We start from the raw sequence: 23,683 nt of genomic DNA on the forward strand, positions 1-23,683 counted from the left end.
TTTTTAACCTGTATACATATACACATACCTGTATATGGATGTATGTGTGTATTAGTGAAAGATAATCACAGACTTTAAACAGTTCAGAGAATGAAAGGTCCCTTTATAAGAAAAATTCCTAGCCAAGCATGATGGCAAATGACTGTAAAATCAGCTACTCAGGAGGATGATGCTGGAGGATTGCAAGTTCCAGGCTAGCTAGACTGGGCAACTTAGCAAGATCCTGTCTCAAAATAAAACATAAAATGGCTGGGGATGTGCCTCAGTGATAGAGCTTCCCTTTAGGGGGGGAAAAATTCCTTCCCTTTAAAATAAAAGTAAAATATCACGGAGAAGGGAGAAAAAAGCATTTCTTACAACCGGTTGTTCCATTAATTCATGAAAAAATGAAATATTGTATTATACAATACTGACTTGCAGTTCTTTGGTATTGTATGTTGTTGATCCAAAGAAGAACTGCAAATAATGAAGAACGGTATTAAGATATTACATCATGCACCCAACAAGCGCATTTCTTTGGATATTTTGACTTCAGCCAAAATATGAAACAAAGTAATGACAAAGGAAGATGTTTCAAAGGACTGCAGATGTCTCTTTCCACCCTTCAAATCTTTTTTAGATATTAGTAAAAATAGGCAACATTTAAGACCACGAATACTTCAGATTTTGGCAGAAGTCCTAAGGCTTTATACTCTTTAACGACTTGTTTTAAGTGTTTTAGTTGACCTAAGGACTGATGTGCAGATGGAACTAAAAATACATGAAGAATGACTATTACAGGTCTTGTGGAAAAGACAAAGACCTTAGAACTCTGGAGCAGGTTTGCACTAAGTTGCGGAGGTGCAGGACTGTAAGCAGTTGTCGGGTGGGATAGAGTATTTTAATTTTTCTTTTTTCTGTTTTTCGAAGAACCAGCCTTGTAGGGTGAGGCAACAGGATTGGGCACCTTAGGGCGAGGTGGGGGTGCTCTGGTATTTAACCTATCATGGGAAGAAGGGGCCGAAACAAAGACGGCGTGAGAAACTCACTTTTGCAAGGCACTTTCTGGTTTGAGAAAGCACTCTCACATGCTTTAATTTCATAGCACGCGACACCTTACCTGCGGACCTCCAGGGTCTACAAATGTAAGAGGCCCAAAGAGAGGGGACTCTTTGAAATCGAGATTCTAAGGAGCGCCTCACGACCCACGCGTTCCCGCGACTAGGGAGGGCCGCGCCCGCACGTCACTCGCCCACTACCAATCGGCGCCGGGCTGGTCACCTCTTTTCCCGGGGCCCCTCCGCCCCGCCCGCGCTCCGACTCAGGCCGTGAGCGCCCGCCGGCCGCTTCCGTCTCGGCGCAGGCGCGGCAGCCCAGCCGGAGTGCGGAGGGGGCTCGGAGAGGAGCTGACGCCGCTGGCCAGGATGGTACTTGAGAGCGTGGCCCGCATCGTGAAGGTGCAGCTCCCGGCTTATCTTAAGCGGCTCCCAGTCCCGGAGAGCATTACCGGCTTCGCCCGGCTCACAGGTAACCCTCCCCATCAGCCAGTCCCCATCCTTACAAGCTCTCCCCCCCCCCCCCGCGAGAGGGGGAAGGGGGAGAAGTGTAGAAACCCCTGTGCTAGAGGCGGGGCGAAGCTGGAGGAGCGGCACGTGATCTCGTGACCCTGCCTGCGCCGGCGCAGCAGCGTCTGGAGCTTTAGCGAGGCCGCGTCTAGGTACTTGATTTCCGAGGTTCTTGTGACCCCGTTGTCTTCGGTGTCCTACTGTGGCTAGAGCCGAGGCTTTACTGAAAATGCTGAGTCAGGAGAGCGCCAGTCTCATTTCCTGCGCTACTCATCCGTCGCTCTCTGCAGTGTCCTTTGTTTCAACCGGGTTTAAGTCATCGTTTTCCGAGGCGCTGTGTTAACGGGCGGCTTCGGCTCTCTCCGAGCGTGTGGGTGGAAGCGAGTGATGGGAGATAAGTACAGGCATCCATGTAATTGTTTCACTTAGTGATGAAATTATGAAATGACCTCCATCCCAAAGGGTAGAGTTGACCTATCCTGGGGGCGTTTGAGGTCACTTTCTTTACTACAGTCTTGGGAGCAGTTGGGGTAACTTGAGTTGGAGGAAAGATGCCTTAGCTAGAAAGTGTTCGAAGGCTGGTGTGACTGGATGACAGCCTTTCAGTTAATTTTTTTTATGTCTAAAAGAGACTTTTAAAAAATCCCATTTTTTCAATGAAAATTAGAAGCAAAAAACTTTAAAAGTTTCCATTATTGTTGCTTGTAATCTTTCTGTTTAGCTCTAACAGGTTTTAGAAGCAATTGGCTCTCTCATGATGACTCTGCATTCTTAGAAAACATATGGACTTCCTTAATTACCACATACAATTTACAGACAATTCTTATCTATCAGCAACAACCCATCTTTATGTTACATTTTCAAGAGTAATGCTTTAAGACATTAAGTGTGGTACTGCCGTTTGGAAGTACAGTATATTCCAATACCTTGATTTTTAAAAACATTCTTTTCATCACATAAACCTTTGAAATAGAACTGCAACAATAAAATAGTCCCATTCAAAAGTCAGAAAACAACATATTTCCAGTTTACAAGCTAGCTATGAAACTTACAGATTTTACTCTTAAACCAGTGGGGATTTTAATAACATTTCCTAGGGTAACACAAATAGATGAGTGAACAAATGTAAAATCATTAGTGTTATTTATCCAGAAGGGGCCATTGAACAGTTTTTTTTTTTTTTTTTTTTTTTAATAGTTGTAAATGGACAGCATGCCTTTATTTTACTTTTATGCGGTGCTAAGGATTGAATCCAGTGCCTCACACATGCCGGGCAAGCACTCTGCCACTGAGCAGAAGTGAAAGAGTTGAAAACATACAGCCATAAAAGTTTCATATGTGTGTATGTTCATTGTAGCCTTATTTGTAAAACTCCCTGAATTGGAAGCAGCCAAGTATCTACCAAAAGAAAAGTGGATAAACAAATTATGATACATAAAAAGGAACGAATTCCTGATCCACTGTATGAGTTTCAAAAACTTTCTGATGTGTGAAAGAAGCTGTGATTGTGAAAATATGTGTTAGAGGAGTAGAAAAGTGCAAGAGAATACTTTCTAGGGAGATGGAAATATTTTACATATTTTTATGCAAATATTTTCACACATTTTCAGTAGAGGCTAGAGGGATGCATTGTCACAACACAGAGCTAACCCCTGTTATTTTATGTAACTTATACCTCTATTTTAAAAGAAAGTGGAACAAAATGTGAAAGCATAAAAGATCATTAAGTTCAAACAAAAGAATTGAGTTTCACTTATTTACATGTAAATAGTAAAGGTTATTTTTGAAAGGCCATAGTTTTATTTTAGGAAGTTTTTTGAGAATTTGGGAAAATACTTATATGATTACTGTTATAAAAAAGTTTTCTTTTCGGGCTGGGCTTGTAGTTCAGTGGTAGAGCACTTGCCTTGCACTTGTGAGGCAGTGGGTTGAATCCTCAGCACCACATAAAAATAAAGGTATTGTATTCATCATAACTTAATTTTTTTTTAAGTTTTCTTTCCTCTCTAATTAGTCTGTATTTAAAAGTCAGTGTAATTAAGGATTGTATTGCCCTTGTGGAGAACAGTTTGGATCTCATTTAAACATTTTCTTCCATATAATTGTTTTGCAATTTAAAACTCAAGTCATTAAGTATTTATTGAGCATCTATTGTGGGCCAGGCAGTGTTCTAGAAACTAAGACACTGTTTTATTCATAATAGAAGGAAACAGATTTTTAAATTGATCATTTATTTTACTAACCCTTTATCCTAACATAGTTTATATTAGGTTTCAAGTGATAATAGTAAAGTCATTCAGTGATAGTATTTTACTTTCATCTCTTCTACAGTTAAGAAATAGAAATCATTTCTGTGTCTTAGCTGTAAATTATACACAAAAAAGTCATAAAATCAACATCAACCAAGTTGTCAATATTATTTTTATGGTAATCTTTTGCAAATCTGAAATGGGAAACAAATTGTCCTGGTTTCTTAGAATATCATTTCTCATTGAGATCCAGATATGTTTATGTGTACTTTTAAAAATCTTTTTAATAATAAGAGTTGGGGACATGTTTTTATAATAATATTTGTGGCTCAGCAGTAAAGTGTGTGCTTGGCATGCTTGAAGCCCTTGGTTCAATCCTTAGCACCAAAAAAAAAAAAAAAAAAAGTATTTGTTTTTATAGCTTAATCAGGAATAAGGGTGTTAGAGCTAGTGTATGTCACTATATAAAAGGTTGAATCTGCCCCTTCTGAAACCTAATTCTGTTGGCTTAAGGAGATAATTTCTTTCAACAGTTGAGAAAATTGTTGTTAAATTGAGTGCTATTCTACCATAAATCTGTCTGATTTGAGAAAAAATTAATTTTTTAGATCAGGTATTTAGAAATGTAATTTCTGGAGAGTAAGATATACACATTTGTACTTTTAATCAACATTCCTTGATTGACCTCCAAAAGGACAATGTCTAATAGTTTCTGTATCTCCATGAACCAGAGAAAATGTCGATATTATTGAATGTTAACCATTTTATGAATAAAACATTTCATCACATGAAAAACAAAATTGCTTGCTATTCAAGTTACTTTGACATGTTTTTCCTGTCTTGATTTTGTTTCTCTGATGGTACTCTGGTTCTTTTACCTTGTTAGTCTTGTTGTTGTTTATTAAATAGTAGGTTATAGAAGTTTCATATAAATGTTAGGACACTTGTAATAATATTAGAAACACTAATATTAATTACACTTGTAATGTTAATATTAGAAACAGGTGATCTTCATATAAAGTAAGAAAGTCTATTGGAAGTGAAATATTTAATAAAATTTAAGAAGACTCAACCCTTTTACATTCAAATGAGTAAACAAAATGCTGCCTAACTGGGTGCTTTTAAAATGGATTAAATGTTGAGATTAGCTAGTTTCATCTATGTCACTTAGTTGTCAAAAATGCATCTCTCCCCAACCTCTAATCATCTTTCAGATTTTCATCTTCTCATCCTGGCTTGTCTCCTAAATCCTTGGTACTTCTCATAGAGGCACTACCTTGATATAAGTGAAACAAAACTCACCTGAGTAAACCACTTGTAGCTCTTGGAGTATTCTGTTTTTATCCTTTTCTCTGGAGAAAGCAGAGAATTGCCATTTTCTTTTGCTCAATTTCTTTGTAGAAAATATCTTCACCCTTTCAAAGAAAGCTCTGTCTTCTTTTAAAGCCTCTGCCATTCATCAGTGCAGTATTACCTCCTTACTTTTTTGTTGCTATTTGTGGACCATTAGTCTCTCCCTTATGTTCTTTAACCTATTTTTTTGCCTATCATCCCAGATCTGGAATACCTATAAAAAGCTGAATATAGTATAATATAATCATATAATATATAACTATATAAAGTAAGAATATAGTCAAAATATACTAATATTTACATGTGTATGCTAGATTATGATCTTCAGTTTATTTTAATGCACTTGTATAAATTTCATCAAAATGTTAACATGAAATCTTGGGACTTAATGGATTAAGGATGCTGATGCATCGTTTTCCCCTTTTTTGTACGTCTCCTGCACTCTCTCTTCCTGTTTAAAGCCACCTTTCTTATATATTTGGGGATGGGTTGTTTTTATTAAAGCCACCTTTCTTATATATTTGGGGATGGGTTGTTTTTATTAAAGCCACCTTTCTTATATATTTGGGGATGGGTTGTTTTTATTAGATATCACCATCTATCTATGAAATGAAAGGATCTTTACTTCTTCCATTTATCTCATGCCCATAACTAACTTAACCAAAGCCTATTGATTTTACTACTTGAGTTAGTGGTTCTTAAATTTTGTGTTGATAATAGATCTATTCTTGGTGAATATCTTGAGATATCTATATCTTGAGATTTTGATGAAAGCCATGGTCTATCCTCAGAAAATGTGCACAAACACAATTGTTCAAGGGAATCCCAATAGATAGTTTCTTACAGTTTGTACCCTCTTCTCTGCTTTAATGTGCCAGTATCCTAGTTTCAGCTGGGATCATTTTTTTCTGGGCTATTTCACTGTATTTCTAATAAGTTGTCTTGCCTCTTGTTTTCCTACCATCATCCCTCTCTGTTCTTCCTTATGGCCATCCTCTTATCTTCCAACAGATACCAGCTTAATTTCATTAATGAATCATTTTCCAAGTAAATTAATATTTAAATATGTCTGTGGTTTCCTATTATGCATGGAATAGATTTCCGATTATCTGATGCATATCAGAAATTTTCATCACATGGCACCTGCTGGGTGCCAAACACCTCTTGGGTTTCATTGTATTCCAGCAATACCATGGCAGTTAGTTTTCCAAACCTTTCATGACTGTCATCTATGTGCCTTTGCCAATGCTATTTCCTTTGCATAGAATGTAATTCCTCCTTTCATTTGCGTATGAGCTTCTGTAATCTTACTCATCTTTCAGAAACCTGGTTGTCAAAACCAATAACGTTTTTGTTCATTTCAGCAATGAATTACTCATTTCTTCCTCTGTATCTTATATATGATTGCCACATTACACAGTACTGTAATGCTTTTTTTTTTGGAGGGGTACAGGGATTGAACTCAGGGGCTCTCAACCACTGAGCTACATCTCCAACCCTTTATTGTATTGTTTTTTTTTTTTTTTTTTTTAGAAACAGGGTCTAATTGAGTTTCTTAGTGCTTTACTGAGTTGCTGAGGCTGGCTTTGAACTCATGATCTTCCTGTCTCAGCCTCCTGAGTTGCTGGGATTATAGGCATGTGCCACCTTGCCTGGCCTGTAATCCTTTTTAGTAGGTTTGTATTTGATAGAGGATGGACTACTCCTTTGTCATAGGATTGTATCTGTAATTTTGTATCTTTAATACTGTCACATTACTGTCCATGTTCATGAGGTTTTATAGTTTTAGAGGGTATATAGTTTTGGACTTATACCATTTCAAAAAGTAGATTTCACTCAGACTGTTTTATAAGTTATTACTTTATTGTAGGAGATAATAGCACCTCTTATTATATTATTTTAGAGCAGTGTTTTACCAAGGAATTACATGTTCAACATTTTGTGAAGTAGATTTTAAAACAATTAATACTATTTGTTCCCTGAGATTTGTGGATTAAGATTAAAAGAGCTATATTTAAGAGTCCAAAGTTAAGATTTTTATCTTTACATTCTTATTCATTTGCTTTTTGACAGTTTAGCCTCTTGTAACTTTCTTATAATATGTAGAATAATATTTACTGATATTCTACATTCAACAAACATTTATTGCATGACCACCAATTCAACATCTGCATTGGATGAGGGGGACAAAACCTAAAACATTGATTGCTGATCTAGAAGTTAAGTGTAAGTAAAAATTACAAATCAGTACCATGAGTGAGAAAGGGACTGACATTGTGCTCTTCCTTCATTCAGTAAGTCACTTATTAACATAGATAAGGCATCCACTTTGGGCTAAGAACATGGCTCCTTTCCTCTCCAGGTTTATATAAAGAGACAACTTTAGACACAAAGTAGTGTGATTGCAGAAATATGAAGAAAGGTGCTTGGAAGCATAGGAGGAAGTGATTGATTCTATGTTGTGAAACCAAAGAAGTCTTCTGGAAGAGGTAATATTTGAACCTAGTCTTACCATATAAATAGGTAAATGAGAGGTAGAAGCATTTTTGTAGAAGAAATTCCATCTGCAAAGACTGCTATTAGGCAATAGCTTTGGCTGGCTTTGGGTGTGTGAGGGAGGGGATGTTTGGTGAGAATTGAAGCTGGGAAAGTAGTCTTGCTGTGCTATGGAGTTGGAAATTTAATGGAACTATTTAAAACAATGCTGTTTTTAAAAAAGTTTGTGGGATGGAAATGTTCTCTGTGCTATTTATTATGGTAGTCAATGATTATATGTAGATATTGAGCTCCTGAAAGGTGTCCAGTGTGTCTTAGAAGTTGAATGTGTATAGTAATCATGTTATATTTTATGAGACCTTGACATTTTGGGGACCTTGCTGTCCGTGAAAAGTCTGTCTCTCCCAGGCAGAGTATTAGACTCTGCCTCTATCTAATTCCTAGAGATATTAAACAATTTGCCTCAGAGAAAACTTACCATATGTTAACCAACCAATCCAAAGCCTATACTCCCAACCACCTCCTTTATCTAACTCCTTTACATTAAGCCAGTATTTCCCCTTCCCTAAATCACCCTGGGGATAGATAAGAGACTAGTAAAAACCACTCCTTTTGCCTGGAATCCACTAAAATGATTCCAGCTAGTCAGTAGAAGCTGTTTACCCTGTCCTGCCTTGCCTTTTCCATGGAAACCACAGTAAAGGCATGTGCCTTGCCCTATTTTTTTTCCCCCATCTCCTCCTCCCTCTAAGCCAACTCTGGTACTTCCCCATTTTGCCACCTCTTCTTGAAAACTCAAGGCAGTTGTGTACATGATTACCATACTTGCTTAAAATGTTAAGATACAAATCAAAACAAGGTGGTGGCTAATGGCTAACATATTAGACAACACAGATCTATACAAAGATTCTAACCCCAAGAAACAGTTCTATTTCATGCACAGAACTTTAGTTCATTAAATAATCTTCATGGGGTGTCTCCTTTTTGGTTATGAGACTGTAGCAGCTGATGAGAAGACAAGGTTCTTACCCTTACAGAGCTTCATTCTGGTAACAGATTACATCTCCAATTCTACCATAGAACATTGCCAAGTTTATTTGGCAAAATGTTTTTTTTTCAAAGGAGTTGCTCCTGCTTCCTCTCCAGTCTCTGCAATCACTTTTCAAACTGCCATTTATTGTGTATCTTCTCTGTACCAAGCAATATCATATAGATGGTATGTATGTAGGTTTCATTTAGATCTCTTTGGCATGGCGCTATATCAAAATTTCATTTTGGAAGTATCAGTATTAGCCAATGTTTCTTTCAGTAGTTAAATAGTAAGAAAATTGAGAGTAGTTTTTTACCAAGAGAGAAATAGATTTAATTTTATATCTGTTGGATTTGATTCACAATGATTTAAAACAAGTTTTGGATTTAGATTTTCAGGACTAAGCCTGCTAGGCTACAGTTTACCCACATGTAAAATGGGAATAATAATGTTACAATTAAATAGTTAAATAATAAATGGTGTTAAATGAGTTAGTACAGTTGTATTCTTAACATAGTCTGTTTATTCATCATTAATATTTATTAGCATATTTATTAGCATTTCTTGGCACATAATCCTGTTTTTCTCTTAACTAGGATATTTCTGTATAGTGCCTAGTAAGATAGGCACTCAGTGAAAGAAATTAAATATAACTCATCAGGAGGGGCTGGGGTTGTGGCTCAGTGGTAGAGTACTTGCCTAGCATGTGTGAGCCTTGGGTCTCAGTACTGCATATAAATAAAATAAAGGTCCATTTACAACTAAAATAAATATATATTTAAAAAATATAACTCATCACAAACATAAAGGATTCTCTGTAGAATATTAGCAGGCTTTTGATAATTGTGTGCTGAAATGTTTGTCTTGGTTTCCTTATATGTTTATCTCTATAGGCATAGAGAACCATTTTCATTTAGATCACTTGTTATATTCCCTATCTTCTTTTTTTTCCGTGTTTAATTTTCTTTTTAAAAATTTTAAAAAATCTATTCTACTCAGTTATACATGACAGCAGAGTGCATTTGCATTTATTGTACACAAATGGAGCACAACTTTTCAATTCTCTGGTTGTACATGAAAAAAAGTCGAACCATTTTCATGTAATCATACATGTACCTTAGGGTAATAATGTCCATCTCATTCCACCATCTTTCCTGCCCCCCCCCCCTTTGCCCAATCCAAAGTTCCTCCATTCTTCCTATGCTCCCTCCTCCCCAATTATTGGTCATTGATTGGGTTTTTTTTTTTTTTTTTTTTTTTTAGTTCTTTATGTATCCTGGAGATTAGTGCTCTATCTGGTATGTGTGTGGTAAACATATTCTCCCATTCTTAGAGAAACATTTGGCTTTTGGGGATTGGCTTACTTCGCTTAGCATGATATTCTCCAACTCCATCCATTTACCTGCAAATGCCATAGTTTTATTCTCTTTTAATGCTGAGTAATATTTCATTTTTTTTATCCATTAATCTGTTGAAGTGCATTTAGGTTGGTTCTGCAGTTTAGCTATTGTGAATTGAGCTGCTATAAACATTGATGTGGTTGTGCTACTATAGTATGCTGATTTTAAGTCCTTTGGGTATAGACTGAGGAATGGGATAGCTGGGTCAAATGAAGGTTCCATTCCCAGATTTCCAAGGAATCTTTGGATTCTACTTTCCAGAGTGGTTGCACAAATTTGCAGTCCCACCAGCAATGTATGAGTGTGTCTTTTCCTACACATCCTTGCCAACCCTTATTATTGCTTGTATTCTTGATAATTGCCATTCTGACTGGCATGAGATGAAATCTTAGTTTTGAGTTGCCTTTCTCTCATTACTAAAGATGTTGAATTTTTTTAATATATTTGTTGATTGCTTATATATCTTCTGAGATGTGTCTGTTCACCTCCTTAGCCCATTTATTGATTGAGTTATTTGGTTTTTTTGGTGTTAAGATTTTTGAGTTCTTTATATATCCTGGAGATTAGTGCTCTATCTGATGTGTGTGTAGTAAAGATATTCTCCCACTCTATAGGCTGTCTTCATGTCATTGTTTCTTTTGCTAAGAAGAAGCTTTTTAGTTTGAATCCATCCTAGTTATTGATACTTTATTGATATTTTATTTCTTGCACTTTAGGAGACTTGTTAAGGAAGTTGGGGCCTAATCCAACATGATAAAAGATTTGGGATAATCCCCTGTCTTAAGACAGGCTAGGTACTCCAAAGAGTAAAATGAGAACATTGAATATATGCAAGTTTTAATTCATTAAGATAGTGTATTTTACATAACATTTTGGTATTCTTCAGAAACATTTACCCAAAAAAGTAAGTTGAAGCATTTGAAGATACTCCTAATCTAAAATTATAAATCAGAGGTAAAAATTTTATGAATATTGTTATATGATTTTAAACATGGTATTAAGGAGAGAAGAATGAAAATGTTTTTTAAACTTAAATGTATCACACTGAGTTTTATTTATAATTATGATTAATGTAATTCCTGATAAAAGTAAAGACAAACACAAATATACTTAATGGGTACAATGACATTTAAAATAGGTTTCTGAAAATAAGATTTCCAGTTTCATGAGTCTTAATTTATCTCATAAATAAGATAGTCCTAGATAGAACTGGGTTTATCGTGTGATTTATTCTATTTTACAGGTAAGTTAAATGAGAAATTAATGTGAGAGTAGCAGATAAAGAGTAAGCTCAAGGACCCAACTAGACATGCTATTTTGCATTTTTTTTTAACATAAGCACACAGATTCTGACAAATATGTACATATTTAGTTTCAGAATGGCTTCGGTTATTGCCTTTCCTTGGTGTACTTGCACTACTTGGCTACCTTGCAGTCCGTCCATTCTTCCCGAAGAAAAAACAACAGAAGGATAGCTTGATAAATCTTAAAATACAAAAGGAAAACCCTAAAGTGGTGAATGAAATAAACATTGAAGATTTGTGTCTTACTAAAGCAGCTTATTGTAGGTGTTGGCGTTCAAAGACGGTAAGATGTCTGTTTACCTGTACAATGAACTTTTGTGGAGTTAAGAATTGTTTTGTTTCTTAAGTACCAGTTTTGAGGTTCTGTGAGAGATTTTTTTCCCTTAGTAGTCTACTTACATTAGAAAAGTTAGAACAATAAATAAATAAATGCTCATCACTGTCTAGAGGAACATATGTTTTAAAATACACTTAATTTTTGAGAGAGGATATAGGTTTAGTAAAAAGAGCTTAAGCATTGAAGTCAGAATAGTGTATAAATCTAATGCCTGTCACTTGGGCAAGTTAGGCAAGTTGTCAATTTTGGACAAGTTACTTTTTTTTGGTTCTGAGGTTTGAGCCCTGTGGTATTTACCACTGAGCTACATCCTTAGCCTGTATTTTTTATTTTGAGATAGGGTCCACTAAATTGCCTAGACTGGCCTTGATTTGTCTCAGCCTCTGGAGTTGCTGAGATTATAGGCATGTGCCACTATGCCCAGCTGTAAATTATTTCATTTTTAATCTCTAATTTTCAGCATTCAAAAAAACAAAAACAAAAACAAAACAAAACTGTTACTATATCAACATTGCAGATATTTTTGAGAAATTAGTAAAATTATATTTATAAATTGTCCTACTTAAGATGAGCTAGGAAATGGGAGCTATAATTACTGATGATTTTTAATAAAAGGAGGAGTTTGGAGTAATGAGTATTATAAGTAGTTAATGAAATCTGTTTTCTTTGATCATAGGTTATTTAAGATTATAAGTACAATTCTTCATCACAGCATGTTTTATAATAAAATTTAGAAACTATCTGATGATAGAACAATTAAAGTACAGCATAATACAAATGATAGAAAATTAGGACTCTTTTATAAATCATGTTTTTAAGGAATATTTAGTGATGTGAGATCCTGATTTAATACAAGATAGAAAAGCATATTATAGAATGATCCTAGTTTTTAAAAATGTGAATACACAGTAAATGCACAAAATGTTACATAAATCTGATAGATTATGAGTGAAATTTTTTTCATTAAATTTTTTTCAAAAATCCCATGGTATACATAATCTTTACAGTGAAAAAAACAGTATAGAATAATTTAAATTTAGATTTCATTTTAAAATTTAAATAATTTAAGAGATGAGCTCAAATTTAGAGTTTCATAGAGAATAAGAATTTATCGTTGATTGCATTTTAAACCTTATATGGAATCATCCAGATTTTTATTTAAAATCGAAACCAAATGAGTTAGTTATTTAGATTGTTAGATTTGCTGTGGGTATCAGAATGCGGTCAGAATGTATCTATTATTCAGAAAAGCTATCTGATAAAATTTCTTTTTTTAGCAAGGATATGCTTTCTTTTTTTTTTTTTAAAGGATGGGTGCCCCAACCTATGCTCTTTATTTATTTATTTTTTTAAGAGAGAGAGAGAGAATTTTTTTAATAAAATAAAGTTCAGGCTGTGAAGGTTAACGTTCTCACAGACAGTTGTGCCAGATTTCCAAATTTAAGTAATTTTTAAAAAAATATTTTCAGTTTTCAGTGGACACAATATCTTTATTTTATTTTAATGTGGTGCTGAGGATCGAACCCAGTGCCCCGTGCATGCTAGGCGAGTGTGTTACCGCTTGAGCCACATCCCCAGCCCCACGATATGCTTTCTTTTTTTTTTTTTTTTTTTATATTTATTTTTTAGTTCTTGGCGGACACAACATCTTTGTTGGTATGTGGTGCTGAGGATCGAACCCAGGCCGCACGCATGCCAGGCGAGCGCGCTACCGCTTGAGCCACATCCCCAGCCCCACGATATGCTTTCTTTATGATAGCATATCACAGATATTTATGAGAGCACATTTCACAAATATTTCTATTTAATCATATTTTTAAAATAACACTAATTCTTTTTTTTTTTTTTCCCTTTTAGTTTCCTGCCTGTGATGGTTCCCACAATAAACATAATGAATTGACAGGAGATAATGTGGGTCCACTCATACTGAAGAAGAAAGAAGTGTAATAGTAATGATTTAGGATTGGTCAATTGTGTGCTGTAAAATCTTCCAACAACATTTTCTCATTCTTTGTGTATAGAAAATCTTTGAAATGGTGGTTTTAATTATTACTACTGGCTGAATAATTATTTCTGCCAATTTATTTTCTTGCTACACTACTGTTTATATTTGATATTTAGTATATTCAAAGTCATTTATGTAGAAGTTATCTGTCAAGCCTCATTCTGACTTCAAGGAATTAATGTATATTTCGGCAATAAAATCCATACTTCTGGTTTTAATTAATTTAGAAATGTGTCCAACACTGTTTCTTTTGATAATTAATAATTCAACAGAATCCGTACTTTAAAATTTTGCTACACTGTTAAATATTTTTTATATTGCTTTGTTTTGATCCTTTGAAATGATTTTATCTTCCTTTGGCCTTCACACTTCTATAAAGCTTTTTTGCTTTATAGAAATTGTTTCATTAATATAAATACCCCGATTTCAAAAAAGAAGTAAACTGGATATAAAAAGTTCCAATGAGGAATAGTTATTTACATTATAAAAGATTTGTTTACTTTACAAAAGGCACGTTGTGTGTATGTATTGTGTGTCTGAGCTAGTGACAGCTGGGGGTAGGATGGCAAGAACATTTAATATCTAAATGTACCTGCTGCTGCAATTTGAGGTCAGTTAGAAATAAAAACATATCTGAATTCAGATTAAAATGTTAAATAGTTCAAACTTTTTTCTTTTAATAGTATAAATCATTAAAACAAAACATTAAAATATTTTCAAAATAAATTTAATGAACGATCTTCAAAATATTTACAAATATTTTCTTTTTAACATACACTGAGTCACATCCCCAGCCCTTTTTTGTATTTTATTTAGAGACAGGGTCTCACTAAATTGCCGAGGCTGGCTTTGAACTAGCGATCCTCTCGCCTCAGCCTCCCAATCTGCCAGGATTACAGGCAGTACCACCATGTACAGTACAGTTCTTATAATAATAGCTGCTAAAGTTAGGCTTTTTCTTTTCTTTTTGGTATTGGGAATTGAACTTAGGGGTGCTTTACCATTGAGCTACATCCCCAGCCCTTTTCATTTTTATTTTGAGAAAGGTCTCACTAAGTTGCTTACTACCTTGCTGTGTTATTGAGGCTGGCTTCAGACTTGTGATCCTTCTGCCTCAGCCTCCCAAGTAGTTAGGATTATAGGCGTGTCTGTTTATTAAAGGTACAATCCATTCAGTTCACTGTTTTCTTTTTTATATGTAGAGGTGCCAGGAGTCAGGCATTTAATTCTTCCAGTAATAAAGCTAATAATTATTGAGCATTTATATGTATCTGGCACTTCACTAACATGGTAGTTGGATTTTGAATTTATTACATGTAATATCAAAAGGCTGTACTGCCTGATCTTAACTTTCTTGTGATTTTAGTTAGAAATCTAACCTGTAGTTTCTAAGAAGTCCAAAATTATTGTTCTTTCCTCTTCCCATTTATCAGTGAAGGAAAAATACAACATTGCTCTCTTTTTTTTTTTTTTCCCTGTAACTTTTATTCAATACCCTTAAGGGCTTCACTGTCAAGAGTAATCAATTATTTTTTCTAAGGTTGGTCCCAAGACTTGGAGAAAGTCCTCCTTACCAAAAGTTTATATATTCTTGTCTGTGTGTGGTCATGAAATGTTGGTTTTTTTTTTTTTTTTTGTAAAACCATTCACTGTAACTCAGCAACATGTCTCTAAACATGTTCTAGTGTTTTCCATACTTAGATTTCTCTGAAAATATGTAGTCTAAAATGAAATTGTCAACTTTTAATTTTGTCAAATAAATAAGAGCACTTAAAATATTGAAAGTGAATTCTGTCATAGAAAGGTAATTCTAATGCACAAAAAGTAAAATGGTTAAACTCTCACAATAAAGGGTTTCTCCCCCTCCACATTTTCCATTTTAAAAATGTTTAAAGAGCTATGCCAAATATTTTCCTGCCTGTGCAAATTTTTCAGAAACCTGAACTGGTAGCAAGCTGTTATTTTAATAATTCTTTTACATAAGTAGTATTGACAGTTGCCACCACTTCCCAGAATACTGTTATGTGTATCTTAAGAAACAGACATTAAATGCCTCTGAATTGATACAATAAAAGTAACTTAGCTCTTGAAATACATGTTTCTAGAGGCTTCAGGAAACACACTGTCTCAAGATTGTTTTGAGAGCTGCCTTTCCTGCTTACCTAGGGAACTACTCATGCCTTACTCAGCTAATGGGCACCATCATTACATAAACATCAGGTATCCAGAAGGGTTAGCAGGCTTGAGGTATTAATGATTCATTCATGTGGATAATTAAGCAAGTTGTATATGTTAAGCACATTACAATTCAGCCTTGACTTCAGTGCTTCATATGATTCATGAAGTACTTTTGTATTTTGTAACCAAATTTGTAATAAGTTTATGGGAAGCCAATTAAGCCAACTGCTGATCTATCTAGTTCTGCCTTCCCCACTGTGATCCCACAGTCTTTCATTAGAAATGTGCTGTCAGACACTCTTCCTGTCCAGAGAGTTTCAAAACTCCACTGTTTAACAGGGTTCTTCATCTAACAATTGCACTTTTGTTATTTAGGGCAATATGACCAATCTGGAGAAGACCAAGTAAGATATTACTAATGTTTGCACTAGGTGAACTCCTTAGCTCCCCATCTTCATAGTCTACATATTCTTATTTCATATCCAGTTCTAACACATTTGGTTTCTCCTGAGCAGATCACAAGTACAGATAATATTTTACTAGAAGCAGGTAAACAAGCAGATGTGACAGTTGAAAACAGGAGAGATGACCAGAAGATAAATTTAAAATGAACATTAAACATATAGCAGCTTTAATATAGGATCCTGCACACCACAGTTCTTGATATCACCATGATCAAATTATACAAGTGATATTTAGTGATGAATCTGAATCAAGTAGTGTGTGATATATAAGAAGGCAGACGAGAGTATGTGCTGCATTTAGTGGTCACATTTTCCACTTTAAATAGTTAAAAGCTTGTTGCTTAACATGGTATATTCAGATGGAAAACTTAGGCAGAATATACTTTGACTCTTTCTTTGGTATGTGGAGGCTTTATTGCAGGAAATTTTTCCATTCAGTTGAAACATTTTTCAAGGTTAATGACAGTAATTGACTACATAACTTATTAAAATACAGGGAAAACTAAAGAAAGCAAGGGGATTTAAATTACATAAATCATGTTACATGACCACCTCCCTTTAGGGAGAATTTAAAAATGCTTAAAAACCACAGACATACCCATTCTGGGACTGCCTTATTGCCGTTGCTCCACCTGGGTTGGATCACAGGGCACCTATGGCTGTTAGGTTTCAACTATGTTGCCGTGTCTAAGGCTAGGCTTGAGTTTGTCAAAATAGTCTTACTGGAAGCTCACTTTATTGTTAAAGTCAACTAGTTTTATCTTTTGCAGAAATCCAGTTTAGTAATGTTACTGTGTAAGCATTGTTTTAATGCAGTATACAAATTAGATAGTCAATTATTAGCAGTTACACAGTTTTATTTGGCCTCTAAGGATGTTGGAAATCTGTTTAGAAATTTTTAATAATATTTAAGTTTTAGTTGTAGTTGGACACAATACCTTAATATTTTATTTATTTATTTTTATGTGGCGCTGAGGCTTAAACCGAGGGCCTCACACAGTGCTAGGCAAGTACTATACCGCTGAACCACAACCCCAGCCCCCAGCCCTAACTATTTCTTTCAGTCAGAGATGCTATCACTCTAACTTTCCTTTGGTTTGAATTCTTGATTCATTGCTTACTAAAAAACTATTTTCAAGCAATTATGGTAAGAAAGCATATTTGTGACCAACTGTTCTCTTAGAACACTAGTCAAGTAGATCAGCCACAATGTTAACAAATCCTCATTTCTATTATAAGGCTGTAATTTTCCAAAATAATATTGAAGGGGGAGAGGGCAATAAATAGCATAATTGAGGGAGAAAATTAAAATGTCAAAAAACAATTCACCAAAATTTCAAATTTCCTGTAATTTTCCATCAGTCCCCTCATATATTTCTTTGCAGTCACACTAAGGATATAAATCAATCCCGTTCAAAATTTAAGAAACTCAAAACTTAGAAGTACATCTGAGTCTTTAACTCTGAGGTTTTAAAATTAAATAGTACAGGTATAGGAAAATAGAAAACTTTTTGTTGATGTGATTACATGCTTAGGAAACAGTGTTTAAGAAAAACAAAAGGGATTTTGGTAAGGCATTTGGAAACAAGATGAATATACAGAATTTATTAGCAATAAAAGCCTTGAAATGCTAATGGGAAATATTTCATTCACAATAGCAAAAATAATAAAAATTAAATTTACCAAGAAAAACATGGGAAGAATAATTACCATTGTGGGAATATAAATCTAAAATTACATAAATTCAATAAATTTCACATTGGAACCACAGGAACCTTTAAAAATTTGATCAGATTATGAGACATGAACTTTGGAATGACTTAAAAATAAGTATATTAAAAGAATATAGAAGAAAATATGGCAAAAAGTAAAGTGCCACAAAAGATAGAGCCAAATATCAGTAATTATAATAAATACAGGGGAAATTCCAACATGAGTTAACAGTAAACATCAGTAAAAATAAACCTAAAAAATGAGTAAAATAAAATGAATAATGTTGAGCAGAAAAAGGATAGAGTCACTTTGTGTTACATAAATAAAGCAAGAATGGTCTCTTTTGATGCCTAGGTTTTTTCTTCACAATAGGCTGAGTGAAACCCTTTAGCTCAAAAGCCCACTAGCAATCACTAATCTACATTGACTTTTTTAGCTACCACACGAGAGAGAACATGAAGTACTAATCTTTTTTTTTTTTTTTTTTTTGGATGAGAGAGATGTATTTACCCTGATTTAAACATTATACAATGTATACATAAATTGAAGCCTCACATGACATGTACATTAATATGTATAACTTTTATCTTTACCTGGGACATACAAAGTTAATCAGTTTTTTTTTAAACAGAAGGAAATTATTTCCAGATTATAAGGAATAAATAAAACTGTGATTTTATTTATTTATTTATTTTTTAATTTTCACCCTGTCCTTCAGTTCTACCCATGTCACCCCAAATGACAGGATTTTATTCCTTTTTTATTTTTTTAAAATGACTGATGAATATAAGGTTTTGTATATATACCACACTTTTTTTTTTTTTTTTCCAGTGCTGGGAATTGAACCCAGGACTTGTGCATGCTGGTAAGTACAATTTTTTTTTTTTAAGTCCATTCATCTATTGATGGGCATCTAGGTTGACTCCATATCTTAGCTCTCATGAACAGTGCTGCAATACACGTGGGAGTGCAGGTATCTTTGGTATGCTGGTTTCACTTTCCTTGGATATGGACCCAGAAATTGGATAGCTGGAATATATTTCTAGTTTCTTGAAGATCCTCCACACTGTCTCCATATTGCTGTATTAATAATTTACATTTCCACCAAATGTGTATGAGAGTTCCCTTTTCTCTATACCTTTGTCAGCATTTTTGTTGTTGTTGGTCTTTTTTTAATAGCCATTCTAACTGGTGTGGGATGATAGCTAATCGTGGTATTGATTACTGCTAGAGATGGAGAAGGGGCATGGGGAATGAATATGGAGGTTGGATAATGGGTACTAAAACACAGTTGGGTAGAAAGAATTAAGTTCTAGTGTTCTCTAGTCCAGTGGAGCAACTGTAGTTCTCAATAAACTATTATATATTTTATGAATAGCTAGAATAGAGGAGCTCAGAGGCTCCAAACATAAAGTAAGGATAAGGAGATGAAAATACTAATTAACATCAGTACAATCAGTACATATTGTATACATTTATTGAAATATATCACACTGTACTTCATAATATGTACAATTATGAATTAACCAAAAATTATTTTTAAATGCTTAAGGAGATGGAAATGCTATCTATCATAATTTGATCATTACACTTGTAAACACACAAGTATTGAATTATTACACTCATATCATAGATATGTAAAATTACAAATTTTAAAGATACTAACATTTTATAAAACCCCCTCACACCAAACTTAAATCTTATATATCCAATTGTCTTAAACAGCACAAATAAGCAGATTATTAGCCTTTTAGAGCTTGCTTTCTTTCCTTATCCCATGAGACTATCCAAAATCTGCTTGCCACAGATGAAATAAAGACCCCAAGCTGCTGCTACCCCTTAAGGTTGTCTAACCAGAGACTCCTTGCCATGCTTTGGGTGACGTCACTGGGACACCTATGCTCCCTCTCTGATCCTTTTTCCCCCAGGAGTTCCCTTGCACTCCTGCTTTCAGGGTGGTGGCCCCCAGGCTTCATTGTCTACTTGGCCTCTTGCAGTGAGGGCTTCCCAGCTTCATTCCTGCTTCTCCACCCCTCACCTCATATAAACAGTCAACAGAGTACCCAAATAAATCTTGTGTGGTGCTACTGCCACCTTGTGGTCATATCTTCTTCCTTTGATCAATGCCAAAATCAAACTCACCCCCTTACATAATAACACCAGTGAAAATTCACCAGGAAGATATGCCAATTCTAAAAGATACCTAATAATCATCAAAATACATAAAAATTAATAGAACTGTGAAGAGTAATTGACAAGTCTACAAATACAGTGAAATTTTAGTACATCCTTCTCAGCAGTCAACCAAGTGGACATAAAATTAGTAAGTCTCTAGAGATGATACAGAACTCTTCAATCAACAAAGAATTTCTGTTCTTTCCAAGAATATTTGAAATATTTTATAAAGACATTAGGCTTAAAGATAAATATCATTTTTTATGTTGATGTACAAAATACCAAGCACTATTATTAGAAATCAATAATAAAGTTATCCAAAATAAATCCATAAATTTTTAGAAATTAAAAACCTCTTTCCAGGGGCTGGGGATATAGCTCAGTTGGTAGAGTGCTTGCCTTGCATGCACAAGGCCCTGGGTTCAATCCTCAGCACCACAAAACAAAGAAAAACACACAAATAAAACCTTTACAAATAACTCATAGAATCAAGAAGAAAGTTTAAATTACAACATAAATTTAAGTTTAAATAAAAAGAGGGATAGTTGCTAGGAGCAATTTATAGTCACTGGAAAAAAAAACAGCATATATTTAGAGTCTTGTTTGATATATATGTTAACTCTTCTACCCTTTGTCATAATGTAGTACACAGACCTTGGAACTGTCTGGACATTCTGCAGAATATCATTTTTATCCATTGTATTTATCAGTTAAAATAGACCACAAGAGTAAGGAGTAGACATCCTTACTTGGATGTCCAGGTAAGGAGTATCTTGGACACCTGGTAAGGCACATGCATCCCCAAGAGTGACAGAAACGCCCCTGGAGATTAAGGGCCCTGCCACCCCAGTAAAGATTCTTAGAGGTCCAGTGGTCTCATGTATGTTTAAGTTGGAGGACAAATTATTGCATCTTGCATATCCACTATGAAGAAGCAGGCAGACTTCATAGGTTTTGGAGGCAGATATTAACATATTTAGGGACACTGGTAGCACATGTGCTAAGTGACAGAGAAGGCTGCCAGCTTTGATAAAAACTTAGGAAAGAAAAGGGCTCTGTTGCTGGTTCAGACTATAGTGCAAGTAGCCCTCGTATTTGGGCCAAACAACCAGTAAATTCTATGATATTAGAAATACATGCAATGAGAGAAGACACCCTGTGGAGTTTATGGAAAACTGCAATAGGAGAATCACAACATAGTCCTGCAGAGCTCTCTAGCAAGGCCATGCTCTCTGTAGATAATTATATGCTCTATAATCACACAACATCCCCTTTCGGCATCTTACCCATGTGTCCCATCAACCTATATACAACTGAAAACCTGGAACTTAATGGGTTAAAATAGCTCTGGGCATGCTACTGAAGTTAGGTAGAGATAGCCTTTTTGACAATGGGCATTAAGTGACCATATGGCTAGAAGTTCTCATCATGAACTTGGTTTTCTTAGACCTACCGCTCGGTAAAGACAGACTGGCTTAGCAGCAATCCATAATAAAGTGAAAGTAGCACACTAAGGACTGGGTATGAAAGTGACTGGAGGGAACAAGGAAGCAGTAGGAGCAGTTGGCCCACATCTCCATGTCATCAAAATTGTGGCAGTGAAGTTTTTAGCTTGTAACTATGGATGTATGGGAATATTGCTAAAGGAGAGTAAAAGCTGAGCTTGGTTCATTGACTAGTCAGCTCAGGATGTGGATGCAAGGCAAAAGGACAGCTGCCTATGTCAGCAATGGAAAAAGAACAATAGATTAAATCCTCCCAAGATGGTTCAACACATTCAAGTCAATAGATACAATATACCAAAAAGGACAAAAAACTCATATGAACATCCCCATAGATGCATAAAAAGTATTTGACAAAATTCAATATCATCATGATAAAAATTCTGAACAAATTAGATATAGAAGGAATGTACTTCAACAAACACAATAAATAGGTTTTGGAGGGCTGGGGTTGTGGCTCAGTGGTGGAGTGCTTGCCTGGCATGTGTGAGGCCCTGGGTTCAATTCTCTGCACTGCATGTAAATACATAAAAGTTCATCCACAACTAAGAAATTAGTTTAAAAAAATTACACATGACAGGCCCACAGATAACATCATTCTCAATGGTGAAAAGTTGGAACATTTTCCTCTAAGACAGGAATCAAGGAAATCCACTCTCACCATTTCTATTCAATATAGTACTGCAAGTTCTAATCAGAGCAATTGGGCAAGAGAAAAATATATAAGACATCCAAATCAGAAAGGAATAAGTGACATCATGTGTGCAGATGACATGATCCTATATATAGAAAACCTTAGCTATTCTTCCATAAACCTGTTAGAACTAATAAATTCGGTAAGGTTTCAGGATACAAAATCAACATACGAAAATCAGCAATGTATGGGGTTGGGGGGGCTGGGGTTGTGTCTCAGCAGTAGAGCGCTTGCCTACCACATGCAAGGCCCTGGGTTTGATCCTCAACACCACATAAAAACAGATAAACAAAATAAAGGTATTGTGTACAATATATATATATATATATCTTTATTTTGTTTATATATATATATATATATATCTTTATTTTGTTTATATATATATAAAAGAAAATCAGCAATGTTTCTATATACTAACACACTCTCTGGAAAAACAAACAAAAGAACTTCATTTACAATAGCTACTAAGAAATAAAATAATAAGGAATAATTTAGCCAAGCTGATGAGATACCTGTAAATTGAAACCCATAAAACACAGATGTAAAAAACTGAAGAAGACAGAAATAAACTGAACATTATCCCGTGTGCATGGATGGAAGAGTTAATGCTTTTAAATGTACATACTACATAAAGCAATCAACAGATTGATTGCAATTCCTGTGTAATTCCAATGTCAGTTTTTAAAGTAATAGAAAAAAATCCTAACATTTATATTGAACCACAGAAGACCCCAAATAGCAAATCTTGAGCAAAAAGAACTAAGCAGGAGCCATCTCCCATCTGGATTTCAAAATATACTACAAAACTAAAGTAATCAAAATAGCATAGTACTGCCATAAAACAGACACACAGATCAGTGGAACAGAATAGAAAGCCCAGAAACAAATCCATTCAGTCAACTGGTTTCCAACAAAGGTACCAAGAACACACAATGGAAAAAGGGATAATTTCTTCAATTAATGATATTGGAAGAACCAGATATCTACATGCAGAAGAATGATGTTAGAGCCTTATCTCATACCATACACAAAAATCAACTCAAAATGAACTAAAGACTTTCAAGTAAAACTTGAAACTACCAGGTGTGGTGGTACATGCCTGTGATTTCAGCCCTCTGAAGGTGGAGGTGGGAGGATTGCTTCGGACCAGGGGTTTGAGACCAGCCTGGGCAGTGTAGCGAGACCTCCATCTCAAAACAACAACAATAATGAACAACAACCCGCCCCCCCGAAAAAAAA

General features: G+C 34.9%; 1 protein-coding gene and 1 long non-coding RNA gene across 2 annotated transcripts in view; one reads left to right on the top strand and one right to left on the bottom strand.

Annotated features, from left to right (window-relative positions):
• The first annotated feature begins 1,421 nt into the window (after nt 1–1,421).
• Nucleotides 1,422–11,527, top strand: LOC113189401 (uncharacterized). Its single transcript, XR_003301653.2, has 3 exons — nt 1,422–1,506; nt 7,509–7,635; nt 11,445–11,527. It is a non-coding gene; the product is annotated as an uncharacterized LOC113189401 (long non-coding RNA).
• Nucleotides 11,448–23,683, bottom strand: part of Slc9b1 (solute carrier family 9 member B1) — a 108,291-nt gene continuing 96,055 nt past the window's right edge. The window contains exon 11 of the mRNA XM_026398139.2: nt 11,448–11,557. Within this exon, the coding sequence (XP_026253924.2) occupies nt 11,489–11,557 (69 nt within the window). The 3' untranslated portion in view covers nt 11,448–11,488. The remainder of the gene's footprint in view (nt 11,558–23,683) is intronic.

This window comes from Urocitellus parryii, chromosome 10, assembly GCF_045843805.1.
Source record: "Urocitellus parryii isolate mUroPar1 chromosome 10, mUroPar1.hap1, whole genome shotgun sequence".
Lineage (NCBI taxonomy): Eukaryota > Metazoa > Chordata > Mammalia > Rodentia > Sciuridae > Urocitellus > Urocitellus parryii.